Genomic DNA, 16,107 nt, shown 5'->3' with positions numbered 1-16,107 from the left:
CATGTAGCCATTTAACTTTATAAACTTTAATGAATTAAAATTAAATAAGAAAAAAAATTCAGATCCACATTTCAAGTGCTTCATAGTTAGAGGGTGCCAGCGGATACCATACTCTTCATACAGATTAAAGATTTCCATGGTGGCACGAAATTCTCTTGGGCAGTGCTGGCTTTCCAGATCTGATGCTCCATGCAATCCTGGCGACTCTCTCCTAAGAGCAAAAATTCAGGAGATCCTTGCCCTTCAGTGGCTCCTGCTTATAAAAAGGATTCCCATCCAAGAGAAACAATACAAACCCACCGTAACAACCACCCAGCAACCACACTGACAAGACTGACCTCACCCAGAGTAACACTACTCCGGTACAAGGTGGGGGGGGGGGATTGAAAGGAGTGGTCTGATTTGTCATCAAGAATGACATCTGATTACTCTGATGCATGGTCCACATCCATACAACTGATTTAAAACTATTACCTCCAAGACTAAAGAAAAAAATAATGAAATGCAACATGGACTTCTGGATTGGATACTAGAACAGAAGACAACAGAAGAGAGACAATAGAAAATCTGGGCCCCAGGCAGTGAGCCTTTGCTGAGGACTCAGCAGCCTCCCCCTTGCTTCCATCCCTCCTGCCCACCTCCTGCCCACCTCCGGCAGGCCGATTCTACCCAGGAAAAGGAAACGTATTATATGTCCGCTATCCAGAACCTCCACTTTTTGGACCCCTTTGCTGATGCAAGTAAGGGTGATGACCTGCTTTCTGCTGGCACTGAGGATTATATCCACATAAGAATTCAACAGAGAAACAGCAGAAAGGCCCTTACTACTGTCCAAGGGATCGCTGATGATTACGATAAAAACAAACTAGTGAAGGCGTTTAAGAAGAAATTTGCCTGCACTGGTACTGTAATTGAGCACCCAGAATATGGAGAAGTAATTCAGCTACAGGATGACCAGTGAGAACACATGCCAGCTCCTGGTAGAGACTGGACTCACTAAGGACGTCCAGCCCAAGGTTCATGAGTTTTAAGTGTTTGTGGCTCGCTGGGGCTTAAGTGGATTTTCTTGCAATGAGTAAAATTCCCTTCTGTCCTTCGTCACAAGTTTTAAAACCTCACAGCTTGTATAATGTAACCATTTGGGGTCCACTTTTAACTTGGACTAGTGTTAACTCCATGCAATAAACTAAAAAGAGTCATTAAAAAAAAAAAAAAGAGAGAGAGATTGGGCTGGGGTTGTGGTTCAGTGGTAAAGCGCTTGCCTGGCATGTGTGAGGCCCTGGGTTCAATCCTCAGCACCACATATAAATAAATAAATAAATTATAGGTCAACTGACAACTAAAAAAAAATTAAAAAAAAAAAAAAACATAAGGCAAAAAAAATTTTTTTTTTTGTTTTATTTTGTTTTTTTGCGGTGCTGGGGATTGAACCCAAGGCAAAAATTTAAAGTAGGGTCTGTAATCCAGCTAATGATACTGTAGTGATGTTAATTTCCTGTTCTTGATTATTACACTGTGGTTATGAAGATGTTAACAAGATTTGGGGTGAGAAGTATATAGAAACTTTCTGTACCTTCCCCCTCCCTTTTTGTCCTAAATTAGTTTAAAATAAACAGTATTGGAGAAAGCAGCTTATTTTTCTCTATGAAGAAGGTGGTTGATCTGAAAGAGCTCCAGTTAGCTCCGGGGATGGCTAGGCTGAATCACTTTGGGGACGAGATGAGCTTGGCATAAATTGGATTTCAAGGAACAACTGCAAATCTCCTCCACCTGGAACCACCCAAGACTTTTTCTTTTTCTTCCAAAAAAAGTGAGCTGAATTATTTGAAAAGTAAAGCAATTATTCAAGGCATGTATATCTGTGTCTTCAAGGGCGTATTCCAGGGCAAATACACGTCCTATATGTCTTCCATACAGGAGAGACAAAGGAGGGAAAAGAAAAAAAAATCACATGGAAACTGCCTCCCCTCCACATTTACATCCTTTAGAAATTTTTCAAAATTATTCATACACATCCAATCAACGGTATTTATTTCTGTCTTCAAAATATTCTCAGAACCGTCCTCAGTCTCTAATTTTGACCACGGTTCAAAGACTGTCGGAAACTTACAAGAAGCTTACCAAGGAAAAAGAAGGAACCATCATTTTGGGCTACTTTTTAGAGCAACTTGGAAATCTAGCATATGGAGAAAAATTTTCCAAAGAACGTGTACAAGAGTTTTATGTTGTGCTTGGATTCAGATAGATAATAAATATTGAAAAAGGCATGTTGGTGTTCAATTTGTTATCACTGGCTCTGTCATTTTGTGTATTTTGTGTATTTACTATCTGCATCCATATTTCCAAGATCAGAACTTCAAGTTAGCAACGCTGAAAGCTTGACTTTTATATTTTGCCTGTACCACTGACTGGAAAAAATGCCAATTCTAAGGGTGTGGCACTTACTCAGCTGAAGGAAAACCACCAAATATAAACTCTACAGTTATGTTTAATCATCCTTTGAGTCTTGTTTGGGGAGCTACTAAAAACGTGCACATTTGCAGATTAAATAAACAATCATTTGTATATATTTTGGTAATAAAAATGCAAAATCAGGTCTAAGGTACAAATCAATGGTAGATGATGAAACAAAGGTAGTAATTTCCAGAAGAGTCATCTCCCTTGCCTATGAATTCCCATCTATTGCAAATTCAAAGCTTCATGCATTTTAATACAATATTTTAAACAAGGTCTTTACATGGTATTACCAAACTGTTATCTATGAATTATGAAAACTAAACACACAATCCTGACTTACTCAGTTAGACTTCTAGACCTTGGAGTAAGCAGCACAGTTGTCCCCAGAAGGAACTACCATTTTTCAAAGAAAACCAAAGGAATCCGGAACCTGCTCCATTTGCAGATTCCCCCTTGTGTTTGTTATCATAGAGTTTGGGGATGGATACTTGTACTCACTGGCAACAGCACTTATGACTTAAGCCTGCAGAGTGCAGGTAAGAAAGGTTCGAGGGGCCCCAGGAGGTGGGAGGATGGACAGTGGGCACTGTCCCATACAGGCAGTGGGGGCTGGAGAGGGAGCCAACTCCCCTCGCCAATTTCACAGCTATGAATTCAAGGACCTGGGACAGACAGTCTCCAGGATCCTTTCTTGCTCTAAAATTTTAAGCACATGCTCATCCTGATTCAGTGGCCATAGGATTCACCAAGGAGGTCAAGAAAGATCAGATGTGTAGATGTATGTGAATTCAGATTACTAGCTGCATTTAAGCACAAGTATGACTTCATCACCTACGGATATATAATTTAAGCAATATTAAAATTCAGTGTTTTAAAAAGAGAACTACCCAGTTCTTTCTTAGTGACTAAAGGATGTGACCATCTGATGTGAACACATTCTACCAATTTGGGGGCAAAGTCTCCAGTCTCAGAGGAGTGGGACAAAACAGAAGAAAATCAAATATAACAACATAAGAGGGACAAATGGGATATGTGACAAAAAACAGTTTAATGATGCACTTCATAATTTTGAAATGAAACTTGGACCTTCAGTTATTCTCCACCAATGGGCAAGTCAGCCAAAAGCATTCTGCACACAAATGACACTATCAAAATCAGCATCGCGAACGTTTTTCCCCAGAGTTTACTTTAAATGAAAAATAAAATACAGAAAATCATTAGTATTATGCTTCAAATTATCATATTAATTGGAAAATTAAACTAAAAAGCCCAAAGTCTCTTCATTATTTACTGCTCCACAGCATTTCATTAGATTCCTCTTAGACCACCAAGGCAAGTCTTAAGCATACCAACTATTCCTGCTCTGGCCCAGTAATTAATCTTTATTTGACTTTGCAAGTTAATTTGCATCACAGAGACATCAACACAGCTCAACACCAGCAGGTGCTTGGTGGTACAATTAGGCAAACCAGAAAATATGGGTAATGCTTCTATCTGCCCTTATCCCTAAACTTGAATTTGGACCTAAAAATGAAGATCAGTTATGCATACTACTAAACTGTTTATAATTAACAAAGTCACAGAAGAGAAAATGAAATTGGAGGCTCGTTTTTTAATTGACAGTAAATTTCCGTATTAAGGAGTCATGGTTGGGGTTGGGAGTGTAGTTCAGTGGTACAGGCTTGCATAGCATGTATGATGCCCTGAGCTCCATCCTTAGCATAGAAAAGAACAAAAACAAAAACATTAATGGTTTACTTCAGCAGGATGATTGGCAGGAGAGCTCCATAGCAGAATTCTGCTCTAAGAATTCAGTTGTTAGCTGGGCTAGACTCCCCTCCTACCCCATTTCTCACCCAAGTTTGTGCAAGGCAGATCTTAACCGATTTATAACACACTATCACGTCCCATAATTCTACCCTCGTTAGTTATTTCCTAACTTCTCGTTAGTTTCCCCAGACAAGATATTTCTCAAAATACTAAAGATAGAAATGTATAGATATGGGGGTGGGGGAGTGAGGGACACAGTAAGAGAAGGCACAAAGAATTAACTACCCTCTGCTAATCTTACTTTATGGACTTGCTCTTAAATAATTCCGATAGGTGCTGACAATTAATCAAATCACTCCCCTCCATTCTTGATAGAAATCTATTTCCAGAAACCATTTTTCCCTTTGTATAATTTAATAGAGGTCTTTTTTAAAATTTGATTTTAGTAACTTTGACTGGATTTGACTGTTACTACTGTGCCAATACTGAAACGATCATGCCTTAGGTTCAAGTCTAATGTGAGGTTTCACAGTTTGGTGGAAAACAAGGCCTGAAAGAAAGGGTATGTCATGGAAATTCCAAGAGACAGATGAGGCTGGTGAAGCCTTCATAATTCTATGTCACCAAGAAATGCTTCAGTGTTTCCCCTAATGACATCATTCTTTCCTCTTCTAGCATAAATCCAGACATGCAAGTACCAAAAGGAAAAAAGAAAATTTCCATTTGGCTCTGAAGAATGTTTTCTGTAGAACTTACAATCCGTGCCGCATAGTCCCCACCAGCCTGGGGAGGTCCTCAACTCTGCTCTCTCGGGTGGAGCTCATACCCCATGTTTTCTGGGATACTTTTGGAATCAAAGTACATAAAATGGGAATGCTCCTAAATTTTGTCTAGCATAACACAGCACTTAACATTAGCTTTCCTTCCAATTGAATAGAACCTTTAAAGCAATTGTGATTCAATTACAACCATTCTACTCCAGTGTGCTGCCTTGATCCCCCCACCCCATTCTTTCTTATATCAAGGAACAAAAACCTTTCGGGTACAAGAAGCTTAAAAATAACAATGAAGTTGAGCTACTACTCCCTCTGGAGCATGACAATCTGGTTTCAGCTATTAGCACTCCCAAAGTAAAGCAGAACATTTCAAGGACTGTTCCGAACACATGGACTAAAAACTGGTTTTAATTTTCCACCCTGTACCCAAGACATTCTCCCCCTCCTGCAATGGCCCATAATGTGCTTATGTTTTATTTGTGGCAAAAATATTCATTCCTTATGATTTTCTAAAGATAGAAATAAGGCACATACGTTTACTTCTATTGCATTAAATTTATTAGGTTTAGCATTATACATAACTTATGATACAAATTAGAATTTTCTGCTCTCTATCCTGCATCTCTTCAGAAAGTACTTTTTCTTAAATCATCTAAAGATCTATTCTAGCTGACATAACTTTGGATTATCAACTAGCTCTAAAAAAAATAAGAATAGGACTCAGGCAGAAGTCACTATAATCTTTCTGGTTACGGACATTCATATCTGTCCTAATATGTATATACTCACATAGCCAACAAATATTTACACAGTGTCTACTGAGTGCCAGGCACTGCTCCAAACACTGGAGACACCAAGAGTAATAAGAACAGCCCTGCTCTCCGGGGAGGCAGGGGAAACAGAAGTCGTGAGATGAGACAGTAAGAAGGCCTATGACAAGAGCAGCAGTCGGATTGGCAGGAAGCTCAGGAAAGGCCCGAGTCACACTGCAGACCAAGGCACAGGTGACATAGGTATCACCTGGCCAAAAGGGCTGCAGGTAGACCTGAAGAAGGAAAACACAGTTTGGGGAATTGAGAATTATTCACGATGACCAGAGGATGAAGGAAGGAACACATCCTCAGGTACATCTGAAGAAGCCAGGGCAGAAGCTTCAGGAGCCTGCAAGTGTCCAGCTAAGGGGCTGAACTTCATCCCAACACGTCTGACATTCAGGGCTATTTTTGACAACAGAACAGTCCGACTGTGTGTGAAGGGGGAAAAGAAAACATGCAAAATAAGGAGTGATGTGTCTAAAAACCTAAACTTGAATAACATTATCTAGGAGACTGACATGCTTGTAGAAAGTAGGAAATCCCCTCACCACAGAATTAAAGAAAAGGAAAGACAACGTCAGAGTCATCTGCAGAAGTAAACATGAGGCTCCCACTGCCTACTCCATACCCCACAGCACCAGCTTCTGGTGGGGGAGTATGTATATGAACAAGATCATTAACACCAAGTTTCACTTACCAAGTCAGAATAGCAACTCTGACAGACACTAACCAGAAGCCATTCAGAACAAGTGCACAGCACCAAATTGGAAATATCAGACACTAGTTCCAGCCAAGTACCCCTACTTCTAACAGTATTAATGCATTTTTATGAAAGGAGGGGGGAAAAAAAAAAAAACCTGTCAAGAAGAAAAGCAGTTATAGCTGCCTTCCTCCACCACCCTTTTCTCTGAATTTTAGACATTTTGGCAATTTCATTTTTGGAACTAACACTGCTTTGACCTGACATTGATGCAAAACCCCCAGAGTTTCAAGTTGCACCCCTCTTCCGTGGATTCTGTCCTTTGGGAGAGGTAATTAACCTCAAGAGTTCATCTACAGTTATCTTTTCATAGCTTTTAATTTGGGAGCAGGTAAACTATCAAACATAATCTGCCGAGATGCAAACCCCTGCTTTGAAGGTAAAAGATGAAGGTAAATCCTGGCACCAACTTTAAAAAACAGCGGGAAGGGTCACTGAGATGCCAGGTCCTTTTGTGGTTCACAAGCATGAGGCTGGGTTTCCACACCAGGTGAGATGTGCCTGCCCCAATCCTTGTTCCAACATGGGCACGTTACCCACCCAATGCATGGGAATGACACTGTTCAGGTTGGTCAGCCTCATGATTCTGCCAACTTGGACCTCTACCTCCTTCTACATCCTGCACCTGGCGTCCACTACTTGACAGATGAGGACAACTGGACATCCCTTTTCCAAGAGAATGCCAACTCGATCCCAGTTGTACTCTTTCTGTTTAAAGGTAACCCATCTCCACCCTTAAGTCAGTCTCCTCTTCCGGAATCCCTCAGCTCACAGGCCAAGAGGAGATCCCTTGCTGTTCTCCTTCCCTCAACTACCAATTTTTCTTTTCCTAGAAGGAATACAAAACCCCACCCTGCTCAGGTGAGCGGAGGTGAAAAGCTACCCTGAAACAGATCTTCAAAATAAAATGCCTTTCACAAAGAAGAAAAGCTGAGTTTTTAGCCTTTAATTACTGAAAAACACAGCTTCAGAGTTACAGGTGAAGCGCAATGTACGGTGTGTTCCTAGCAAGAAAATGACTCAAGGTTCAAAATTGCCTTCAAGTGGCATTAGTAAAAGCACAGAAATGTGAGCCCCTTCCCTGCAAACCTCTTGGGATATGGTGTTAACCATTCAGAGGCACAAGCTATTGGCAGGACTTACTTCTGATTCTGTCCCTGGGGTATCTTAACCAAGGAGCCTGAGCTAGCAGTTCATTTTAATTTATGATTATAAACAAAAGAGCAAGAATAGAAAAAAGTAGGGGAAACATGCGGAGGTTAGCCAGATGTAACAAACTATGTAAGTGACTGCTTGGCACTTCAAATAAGCAGGTCACATTTTCAGAGGCTGTTTCTAACCACTGTAATTAGAGAAGTGCATGGGTGTTGCTAACTCTAAGGGGAAAAAAAAAATCGAGTTGGCTCATTCCCTTTTCCAATGGTGAAAGTAGCAGATAACTGTTTCAGCTCTACTGCCCCAGAGGGCGAGACCATGTGAGCAGAAGGGTGGACCATTCTGCTCTTAGATGACTGCTTTTGGAAGCAGCCTGTGCAGGACAGAAACTACTGCCTAGAAACAGACCTCCAGACAAAATAACTTCATCAAAGCCAGCACCACACAAGCCTACTTGCCTCCCTTCTCTTCTTTCTCTGGGAGGAAAAAAAAAAAAAAAAAAAAAAAATGGGTATGCACCAGCTCTCTGTTAGTCTCAGGAAGATGAAATGTGTGGGGAGATCCAGGAAAGCAAAAATCAAAAGGTAAATCCAAGTCACATAGCAAAGGTCATCTCTGAGCTACAGAGGCATAAGCTTGTTTTTACCACTAAGCATCTTTGGAAAAATATTTTTGTGGCTTCTAGATCTACCACAAACCCCTCTTTCTTCTAGCACAGAAGACCCTGGGTTTCATAATTTCAGACAGCAAATTCTCACCAGGGATCCTCCTGGGTTACTTGCCCTGGTGGGATCAGTTTTCAGGGTTGTTCACCTAGGCTGCAATATAAATAGGAGTGGCACAGCATCCATTAAGGGAAAGTGGGAATAACACAATAAACGCATCTCTGTAGAAAAGTTTCCTGCTTCCAATTAGGTTGCATCTTGGGGCAGGCAAGAAGTGGGAAATAATCTCAGGGCTTCAGCTGCCTGCAATCATAATGCTTTCTTAGTGGCAGAGTTTGAACCCAGTTTTAAGGACTGACACTCATCTATGATTTTAGTCTTCCAATTCTTATCATTCACTAAGTAAAATGATGAAAAATATTTTAGAGCTAAAGCTGTAATATTACATGAATGAGTGATTTGCATCTGGAACACATGCACCTCCCTCGTTTACAAAAGAAAAAGTATATTCGCTACAGGTATTTTATCTCATTAACTAAAGCACTGCAGCACATTCTAGTAGCTAGAATAAACACTATCTCTTCATATAAAGTCTCAAACTTCAGTGGCCATTTCCAGGGGGTGTGTCCCTAAGTCAGGCATGTATGCCGATCAGTTTTTCTCCTAACCCAGAACATTCTATCAGACAGAAAAAAAGAAAGAAAACAGAAAATTTGAATATGACTAAATACTGAGAGAAAGATTAATTTCAAGGTAAAAGCCAAAACAGGAAACAATGGGTAATAATATTTGTAGGAAGAAAGGCATTGTCCTGAACTAATGTATCCTTAATTTACAGACAACAGTAAGATATAATAGATTAGTATATGCCCACTAAAGGTCAAAGACAGATGATACAAACCAAACAAAATGTAACAAGTAGACACAAAATGTAACAAGATGATACAAACTAAACAAAATGTAAAATGTTACAAATAAGTTGACTCTTGAAAAAGGTGCTGTTAATTAAAATTTGTACTTTTACTAGAGGAATTCTTTAATCTGGGGTTACATTCCTCAGCAAAAAAAAACTGTTTTTGAAGCACATGTCACTTCTCTATCTGGTTTATAAATCCTGAATTTCAAATATTAGGTAAATAAAGGCAATTCACCAAATAAATACAAATGGCTAAGGCACATTTGAAAAATGTTCAACATCACCAATCACAAATAACCAAGATAGAAATTAAAGACTTCTTTTCATCTATTAAAGTGGCTAAATTGAGGAGATATCATTCAGTATCTCCTCTAGGAGGAGGGAAAGGAAGGGGTAGGCACTTTACATTAGATTGGCACCCTTCTGGAGAGTCACTCTGCTCATTAAAACTAAAATATACACATACACATTTCTAGGTATCTATTATAGAAATATCTATGCTAGTGCCCAAGGATATTCTGCATAAAAGTATTTATACTAATTAAGAACTTAGCAACAATTAAAATACCCATCAATGGAGAAATGGATGAACAAATTGGACACATGCAGATACAACAGGTGGATCTGTTAGTTTAAAAGGGAAGGATATTCAGCATACACTACTGGGTGAAAAAAGCAAGTTACATAATGACATAAAATGCTGATCTTTTTTTAAAAAGCCTTGTGAATGGGTAGATGAATGGATGTCTTACACAGAAGTTATGGGGGAAGAAAGGTAAATAATTTCATTTTTTATTTTCTACAACTTAACATTTTTACAAGTGTCACTGGAAGTTAGGTAAAAGGGAGTTGCATTGATGTGAGACTATCCACTGAGCCACTAAAAGGACAGTGGATGCTTTCTGGAGGAAACCACAAGAACCCTCTACAGCCAAGTATGTGGCCACTCTGTTTTCACAATAGAGCGTACTCAGATGAAGGTCTGAGAGGAACCAAGCCTCCTCTGAATTATTTTTTAATAAAGATGATGATAGGGCAGGGGTTGTAGCTCAGTGGTAGAGCACTTGCCTGGCATGTGCACTGGGTTCGATTCTCGGCACCACACATAAATAAGTAAAATAAAAGTCCATTGACAACTAAAAAATATCTTTTTTTAAAAAAAGATGGTAATTTTTAAAGAACATAACCAGATAGTTTTAAAATAACCACCACTTTCTCATGGACAAGTAACATCTGGGATAATTTGGTAAATATTCTTCTTCTAAGTTTCCATAGACTTCCACCCAAACCAAAAATGTTACCAAAATAATAGATGTGAATCCCATTAGTCCAGAATCTTTTATCTTAACACTTTCCTAAAATCATGTTCCAGCCCAGACCCAAACTTTACTATAGGGTTCAGACCCACAACTCTGAGAACTAGAGAGTGACATCTTCCTTTCATCTTTTATGGAGACTGGTACCACATACACCTTTCTCTTTAATCTCTTTTTGAAAGGAATACCCCTTGATTTCCAAATGCAATTCTCAAAATGATTTGTCCTACAGGGGTTGTAAGCACATCTTAGAACTAAGAAAGGAAGAGTATTAATGACCATCATGTTGTAAAATACCCATTTTAATGTGTGTACTAGAAAACTGAAGACACAAATTTGAAGACCTTTTAGAAGATAGCCAACTTACGAGCACAATTTCAAAGCTGTAAAAAGTACTACACAGTGCCTCTCTTTCTCTTTAATGCACTCAGTATTAAACAGTGGTGGGATAATACTTTCCAGGCTAGAATGTATTTTCCACTCGCCCAAATACTAAACCTATGCCCAGATGGGAAATATGAGCAGAACTAAATAAACATAATATAGCTGATGCAGAGAGACAGGAAGTGAGCTAATGAACCTGTGATGCCTTCACAAGCAACAAAGTGGCCATTTTAAAAGTTCAGCAAATAGAATGAAAAGCATGAAAAGTTAGATACTTGATGTATGTAAAATGCAACTGTAGATCAGGAGGAAAGCAAATGGATTTCCTTCTGGGTACAAAGGATAGTACGGATGTTGTCAGACATTGTAACTAAAGAAGTCCACCAGTCACCCTGTAGCCATCAGTCATTCTCAAATCATTGATGCAACTTTAAAACATGGGCCACAGCTGGCAATCTAAACAAAACCTTACAAGCATGATGGCTGGTGCAAAATTGTAAAAGAGTCCAATCCAAAGCATAGGTAAAAGGGAGGAAGAACAAAAAGAGGAAGAACAAGAAAGAAATGCCACATGAATACAAAGCGATTCCATTTTTTTCTTAACACCCACACAAAGACAGCAGTTTCTGACAAGAATGTTCTTAGCAAAAAATAAAATTACAGGAAAAGGTTTTTTTTTTTTTTTTCCAATGAGAAAAAGCAGCTCTATGGGCAGATTACTAGGCAATACTGCATGATTTTTTTTTTAAAGGCCCAAATTTATGGCCCTCATATTTCAAAAATCTTATCTAAATAACATCTTTTGGATCAAAAAGAAACGATGACTGGAAATACTGTTCCTTTTTGGAATGCTCATTTCATGATGTACTTGACAAGGAAATCCAACGTGGCAGCTTACCTTGGCACTGGAATCCTTGTTTCCCAAACCCCCTGAAAAACAAACAAGAACAAATATCTCAGCATATGTTGCACTGGACACTACATTGTAAGCAAGTTATGTGACCAAGTATCCTATAGAGTTAAAAGGTTGGTACTTGAAATCCAGTGATTTTTTATAGGAAAAACACGCCTAACGACCTGGTCAGATTACTGTGTTAAATTCAACTCTGAAAAATAATCTAGCTTGCCCATGAAAGATCACTGAACTACTTTAACATAATACATCTAATTTTTTTAAATCAATGACAGTGATACTTATATTTCAAAACAAAAATATGACTGTATATTCAAAGTTTGGGGCTATATAGTCAAGTAACAAAAAGCAGCTTATGGTTGGAGGGTAAGGAAGTGGCTTAATTTTGTACCTAAAGATCAATTGAAAATAGTTTTACCCCTCCCTCAAGACAACTAAAAAATAGCTTATTGTAAGTTTAAAATGTTGTCTAGAATTTGCCAAATAGCACCACTCTTAATGTTTAATTTTGGCTTAAGGAACCAGCATTTTATGAAATATCATTCTCATTGTTTGCATTTGAGATTATCATGATCTAATTTTTATTGCAAACCAACAGCATTCAAAGCTCACAGAGGCTGTTTTGTTCTTGTAAATGACTTTAGAGAATTTAGTGTGTAAGCAGAGAACCCCGACATGAACATTCAATTACAAATATTCCACTAGAATAATGAACTGCACTCAAAATTTCCTGAGGTTGTCATTATCTCTTGTAGTACAGAGCATTTTAAATTTACAAAGCACTTCCTATTCCTTTAGAATTAACTTGGAGTCATCGCCCCCCCCCCACAAAACCACACCTAAATCCAAACATTTAGCTTTAAAATATTAAGGTTTTAATGTGGAAATAAAACTTGTAAATAAGGGACCCAAAGAAGGAATAATGAGAGGAAAAAAAAAAAAAAAAAGGTGAAAATTTTAAAACCAATGCAGACAGCCCTGGTGGAGATTTTCCTGGAACTTCCAAGTGGTTGCTTTCAGATTAAGTGGAAAAGTGCCCCAAGGACAACTGGAGAGGGGGCAGAGTGAGACCCTAATTTCCCCCTCCACAGTGCACCTTGAGTGCTTCCTTGGTTCACCAGCAGCTGATCCTTCAGGGTACTGATAGAGAGACATGGGTTAGTTTGGCTAATGCAGACTGCTGCTTTTCTAACTTAACTCCCTGCAAAAGCAATCAGAAGTCTGCCTTCTTTTAACAGAATCTCCTGGCTGACACGGGAGGCTGAAGACCTCCCTTAATCAAATGCAATATCCTCTTTCTGCCCTGTGCTCCAAAACCTCATTTTAAGTGGCCTTATCTACAATTACCCACTCCTTTGAGCACAATTGCTGCAAAAGCTGACTACCCAATGGAAATCATTCATAGAAGTGGCTGTGCTTTTTCATAAAAGTGTACTTTGGAGCGAGTTCTAAAAAGGAAAGGAAAAAGTAAGCACTTTATTCACCCATGTTCATGAGACACTCCCTTTGAGATTCTTTTCCCCAGGTGGGGTGGACTCAGACAGTCATCCTTCCCAAGGTCACCCTGATCCCCCAAGATACCTATGTCACACAGCTGGCTGGTGGCAGGAGCACTGTACTGCACTGTCACTCCATGCAGTCCCTGGCCAGGAGAAGGAGCTAAGGAACCCCAACCGCAGCCCTGCCTGGTGAGGAACTTCCTACCCCACAAAGAAGAGGCAAGGGTCAGGGTGTCCTATGAAGAAAACAAAACCACTGCTACTCAAACTGGGGCACCTAGAGTTCCCTTAGTTTCAAATTGGGGGGGGGGGGGTGTTACTGACCTTTTGAGAATCAGATGAAAGCTATTATTTTCTCACAAAGGGAAGGGGCACTGCACAGTGTTCAGAAATCCCTTAAGTCCTTCAATTTCAATTGCCCACAAGCCCTCAGGCCCCTCAAGTCCACCATGCTTGAGTTTATTGGAAATCACCTGAACTCTGACACCTTTAGCCATTACAGTATTTTTCTTAAATAAGCCCTCTGTCCTCATCAACAGGTTCCACGTCTAATCTCGTGTTGACAGGGTCTATTTTAAATGACTCCCTCTGCCCTTCTGCCATTTGCCTGCTGGGTTAGCCCCCCCTCCCCCACAGCAAGCTTTCAACAGTTTGCTGCCTCTCTCTCTCTCTCCCCCCACCTCCCTCTCCCTTTCTCAAAAGTCAAAGTCTCCGTGCCCAGTAGATACAGCCTACAGTAGGCAGGGACCCAAGGTTCCAGTGGAATCACAGTCCCTTGGGAAGCACAAACACACTCCCCTGAACGCGCCCAGCTTGTCTTGAGAGCAACTTGGACCGCGCGCAGAGCAAACGCGGCCGCTCCCCCGTTACTCCAGGGCGTGTTTCTCCGGGAAACTTGGCCCCTCTGGATTCTGTTTGCCTCTCTCCCTTGCTCAGACCCAAGCGAACGGCTGCTCCCGCTGCTCCGCTGTCTACATGAAGGCGGGTGCGCCTCGGGAGGCTGCGGGCCGTGGCAGGGTAGAGGGGTGCAGAGTCACCACGATGCGGGGCCAGCCTCCCTCCTCTGACACGGGATGTGTGGCGGGGCAGCGACTTCCCCGGGAGTGCTGCCCGCGCGTGTGCCAGTGGCCGGGGCGGCCGGGCGCGCGCGTGTCATTCCAGGCAAGAGTTCGGACTCCCGCCGGCTCTCCAAGTTCTCCGAGTGAGTCAGCCCTGGAGTGGACGCGCCTGGACTTGGGGGTAGACCGAGCACCAGTCCCGGGGGCGACGGGACCTCGGACTAGGCAAGGACTAGTCTCCAACCCCGAGCGCCGCGAGAGTGGTCCGCGGGTGCCTGTCTGTGCGCCCGGCCCCGCGTGCACCTACCAGATGAAGTCGGTGCAGTGGCTGCAGAAGGTGGGCTGCTTGAAGAAGCGGGCGATGAATTTGTGGTCCTTCACCTCGTGCACGTTCTTCTGTCTCAGCGCCCCTTTGCGGGCGAAGCGGTTGGCCACGTCCTGAGACGCCGTGGAGTCGTTGGCCGGGAAAACGTCAGCCATGGTCCCCCCCAACCACCTCTTGCCTCCGCGGGGGAGCAGCAGCCGGGGAGGGCCGGGGTGGGCGGGGGCGGGCGGGGGAGGGGCGGCCGGGCCGAGAGCGACCCTGGGCGGGGGGCGCGGGCCGGTGGCCGAGGTCGCTGCAAGGAGGCGCAGCGGCGGCGATCGGGGAGAGTCGGGCCGGCGGGGCGCGGAGCGGAGCGGAGTGAGCCGCAGCCGCTGGCTTGCTCGCTGGCCCCACGCTCACTGACAGCCCGGCGCCCGGCGCTCGCGCTTCCTACTCGCGGCGGCAGAGGCGGCCCGGAGCGGCGCCGCCCACCGCGCATGCCCGGAGTGCGAGGGCGCGCGTGCTAGAGCGGCGGCGCTGGCGGGAGCGCGCGCGGGGCCAGTCGCCCGGGCGCTGCACTGCGCTGCGCTGCGCTGCGGGGCCGGCGGGACCCGGGCACTGGGGAGTCCGCGCCAGGCGTTTTCAGTGCAGCGGAGAGAGCGGAGGAGGCGGCGGCAGCCGGGGAAGGGCAGGCCGGAGTTTGGGAGCGGAGGAGGAAGCGGGGAGGGGCGGGTCCGTTCTCCTCCGCTGCCTTTTTCTTTTCCTCCCTTTCCTCCTCCCAGCTCTCCTCCCTCTTTATTCTCCTCCTCTTCTTCCGCTCCTCTCGCCCGGCCTCCTCCTCTCCACTTCTTCCTCCTCCCACTCCCGCTGGCTCTGTCTTCTCTCACCTCCCTGCTCCTCTTTCTCCTTTCCGGGACCGAAGTTCTGCGCCACCCATGCATGTCCCAGAGGAGCCCCAAGTCCCAGCAGGGAGCTCCGGTGCGACCCTCTGGGACGCTCGCTCTTCCTCCTCCCACTCGGGGCAGGTGGCTCCTTCCGCATCCTCCTGAACCCACCGGTATTTCTAAGGCATGATGCCCACGTTTTATCAGCTTGTACCAGTTCGAGGTTTTACCTGGCTAAAATGTCACTCTAATCGTAGGTGTCCTAAAAATGTCCAGCCCCTAGACCTTCACGCTGTGGATGGATAAACTGCAAGAGAAAGCGATTTAATTTTAAATTTGTGAGCGTCGACCCTCTTGCCTATCTTCAAATGTTGACCTACAATTCACCTACGTATTGCATAGACATCTAATTTGTACATCAGGTACTGTCACCAC

General features: G+C 42.8%; 1 protein-coding gene, 1 non-coding gene and 1 pseudogene across 3 annotated transcripts in view; 2 read left to right on the top strand and 1 right to left on the bottom strand.

Moving 5' to 3' along the window:
- The window catches only part of Prkca (protein kinase C alpha), a 403,509-nt gene extending 387,974 nt beyond the window's left edge, over positions 1-15,535 (bottom strand). Inside the window, exons 1-2 of one of the 2 annotated variants that reach the window (XM_047543070.1) lie at positions 14,792-15,535; positions 11,913-11,944 (exon numbers count right to left, since the gene is read on the bottom strand). In XM_047543070.1, coding sequence (XP_047399026.1) covers positions 11,913-11,944; positions 14,792-14,964 — 205 coding nt within the window. In that variant the 5' untranslated portion in view covers positions 14,965-15,535. The remainder of the gene's footprint in view (positions 1-11,912; positions 11,945-14,791) is intronic. The other variant, XM_047543071.1, reaches the window with a different exon arrangement.
- Positions 692-1,031, top strand: LOC124979015 (eukaryotic translation initiation factor 1-like; annotated as a pseudogene).
- LOC124981581 (small nucleolar RNA U13) lies at positions 7,025-7,124 on the top strand. Its single transcript, XR_007108086.1, has one exon. It is a non-coding gene; the product is annotated as a small nucleolar RNA U13 (small nucleolar RNA).
- Positions 15,536-16,107: the final 572 nt, after the last annotated feature.

This window comes from Sciurus carolinensis, chromosome 3 (assembly GCF_902686445.1).
Source record: "Sciurus carolinensis chromosome 3, mSciCar1.2, whole genome shotgun sequence".
In the NCBI taxonomy this organism is placed as follows: domain Eukaryota; kingdom Metazoa; phylum Chordata; class Mammalia; order Rodentia; family Sciuridae; genus Sciurus; species Sciurus carolinensis.
The sequence above is the reverse complement of the archived record's forward strand: the minus strand, read 5'-3'. Positions and strand labels throughout refer to the sequence as shown.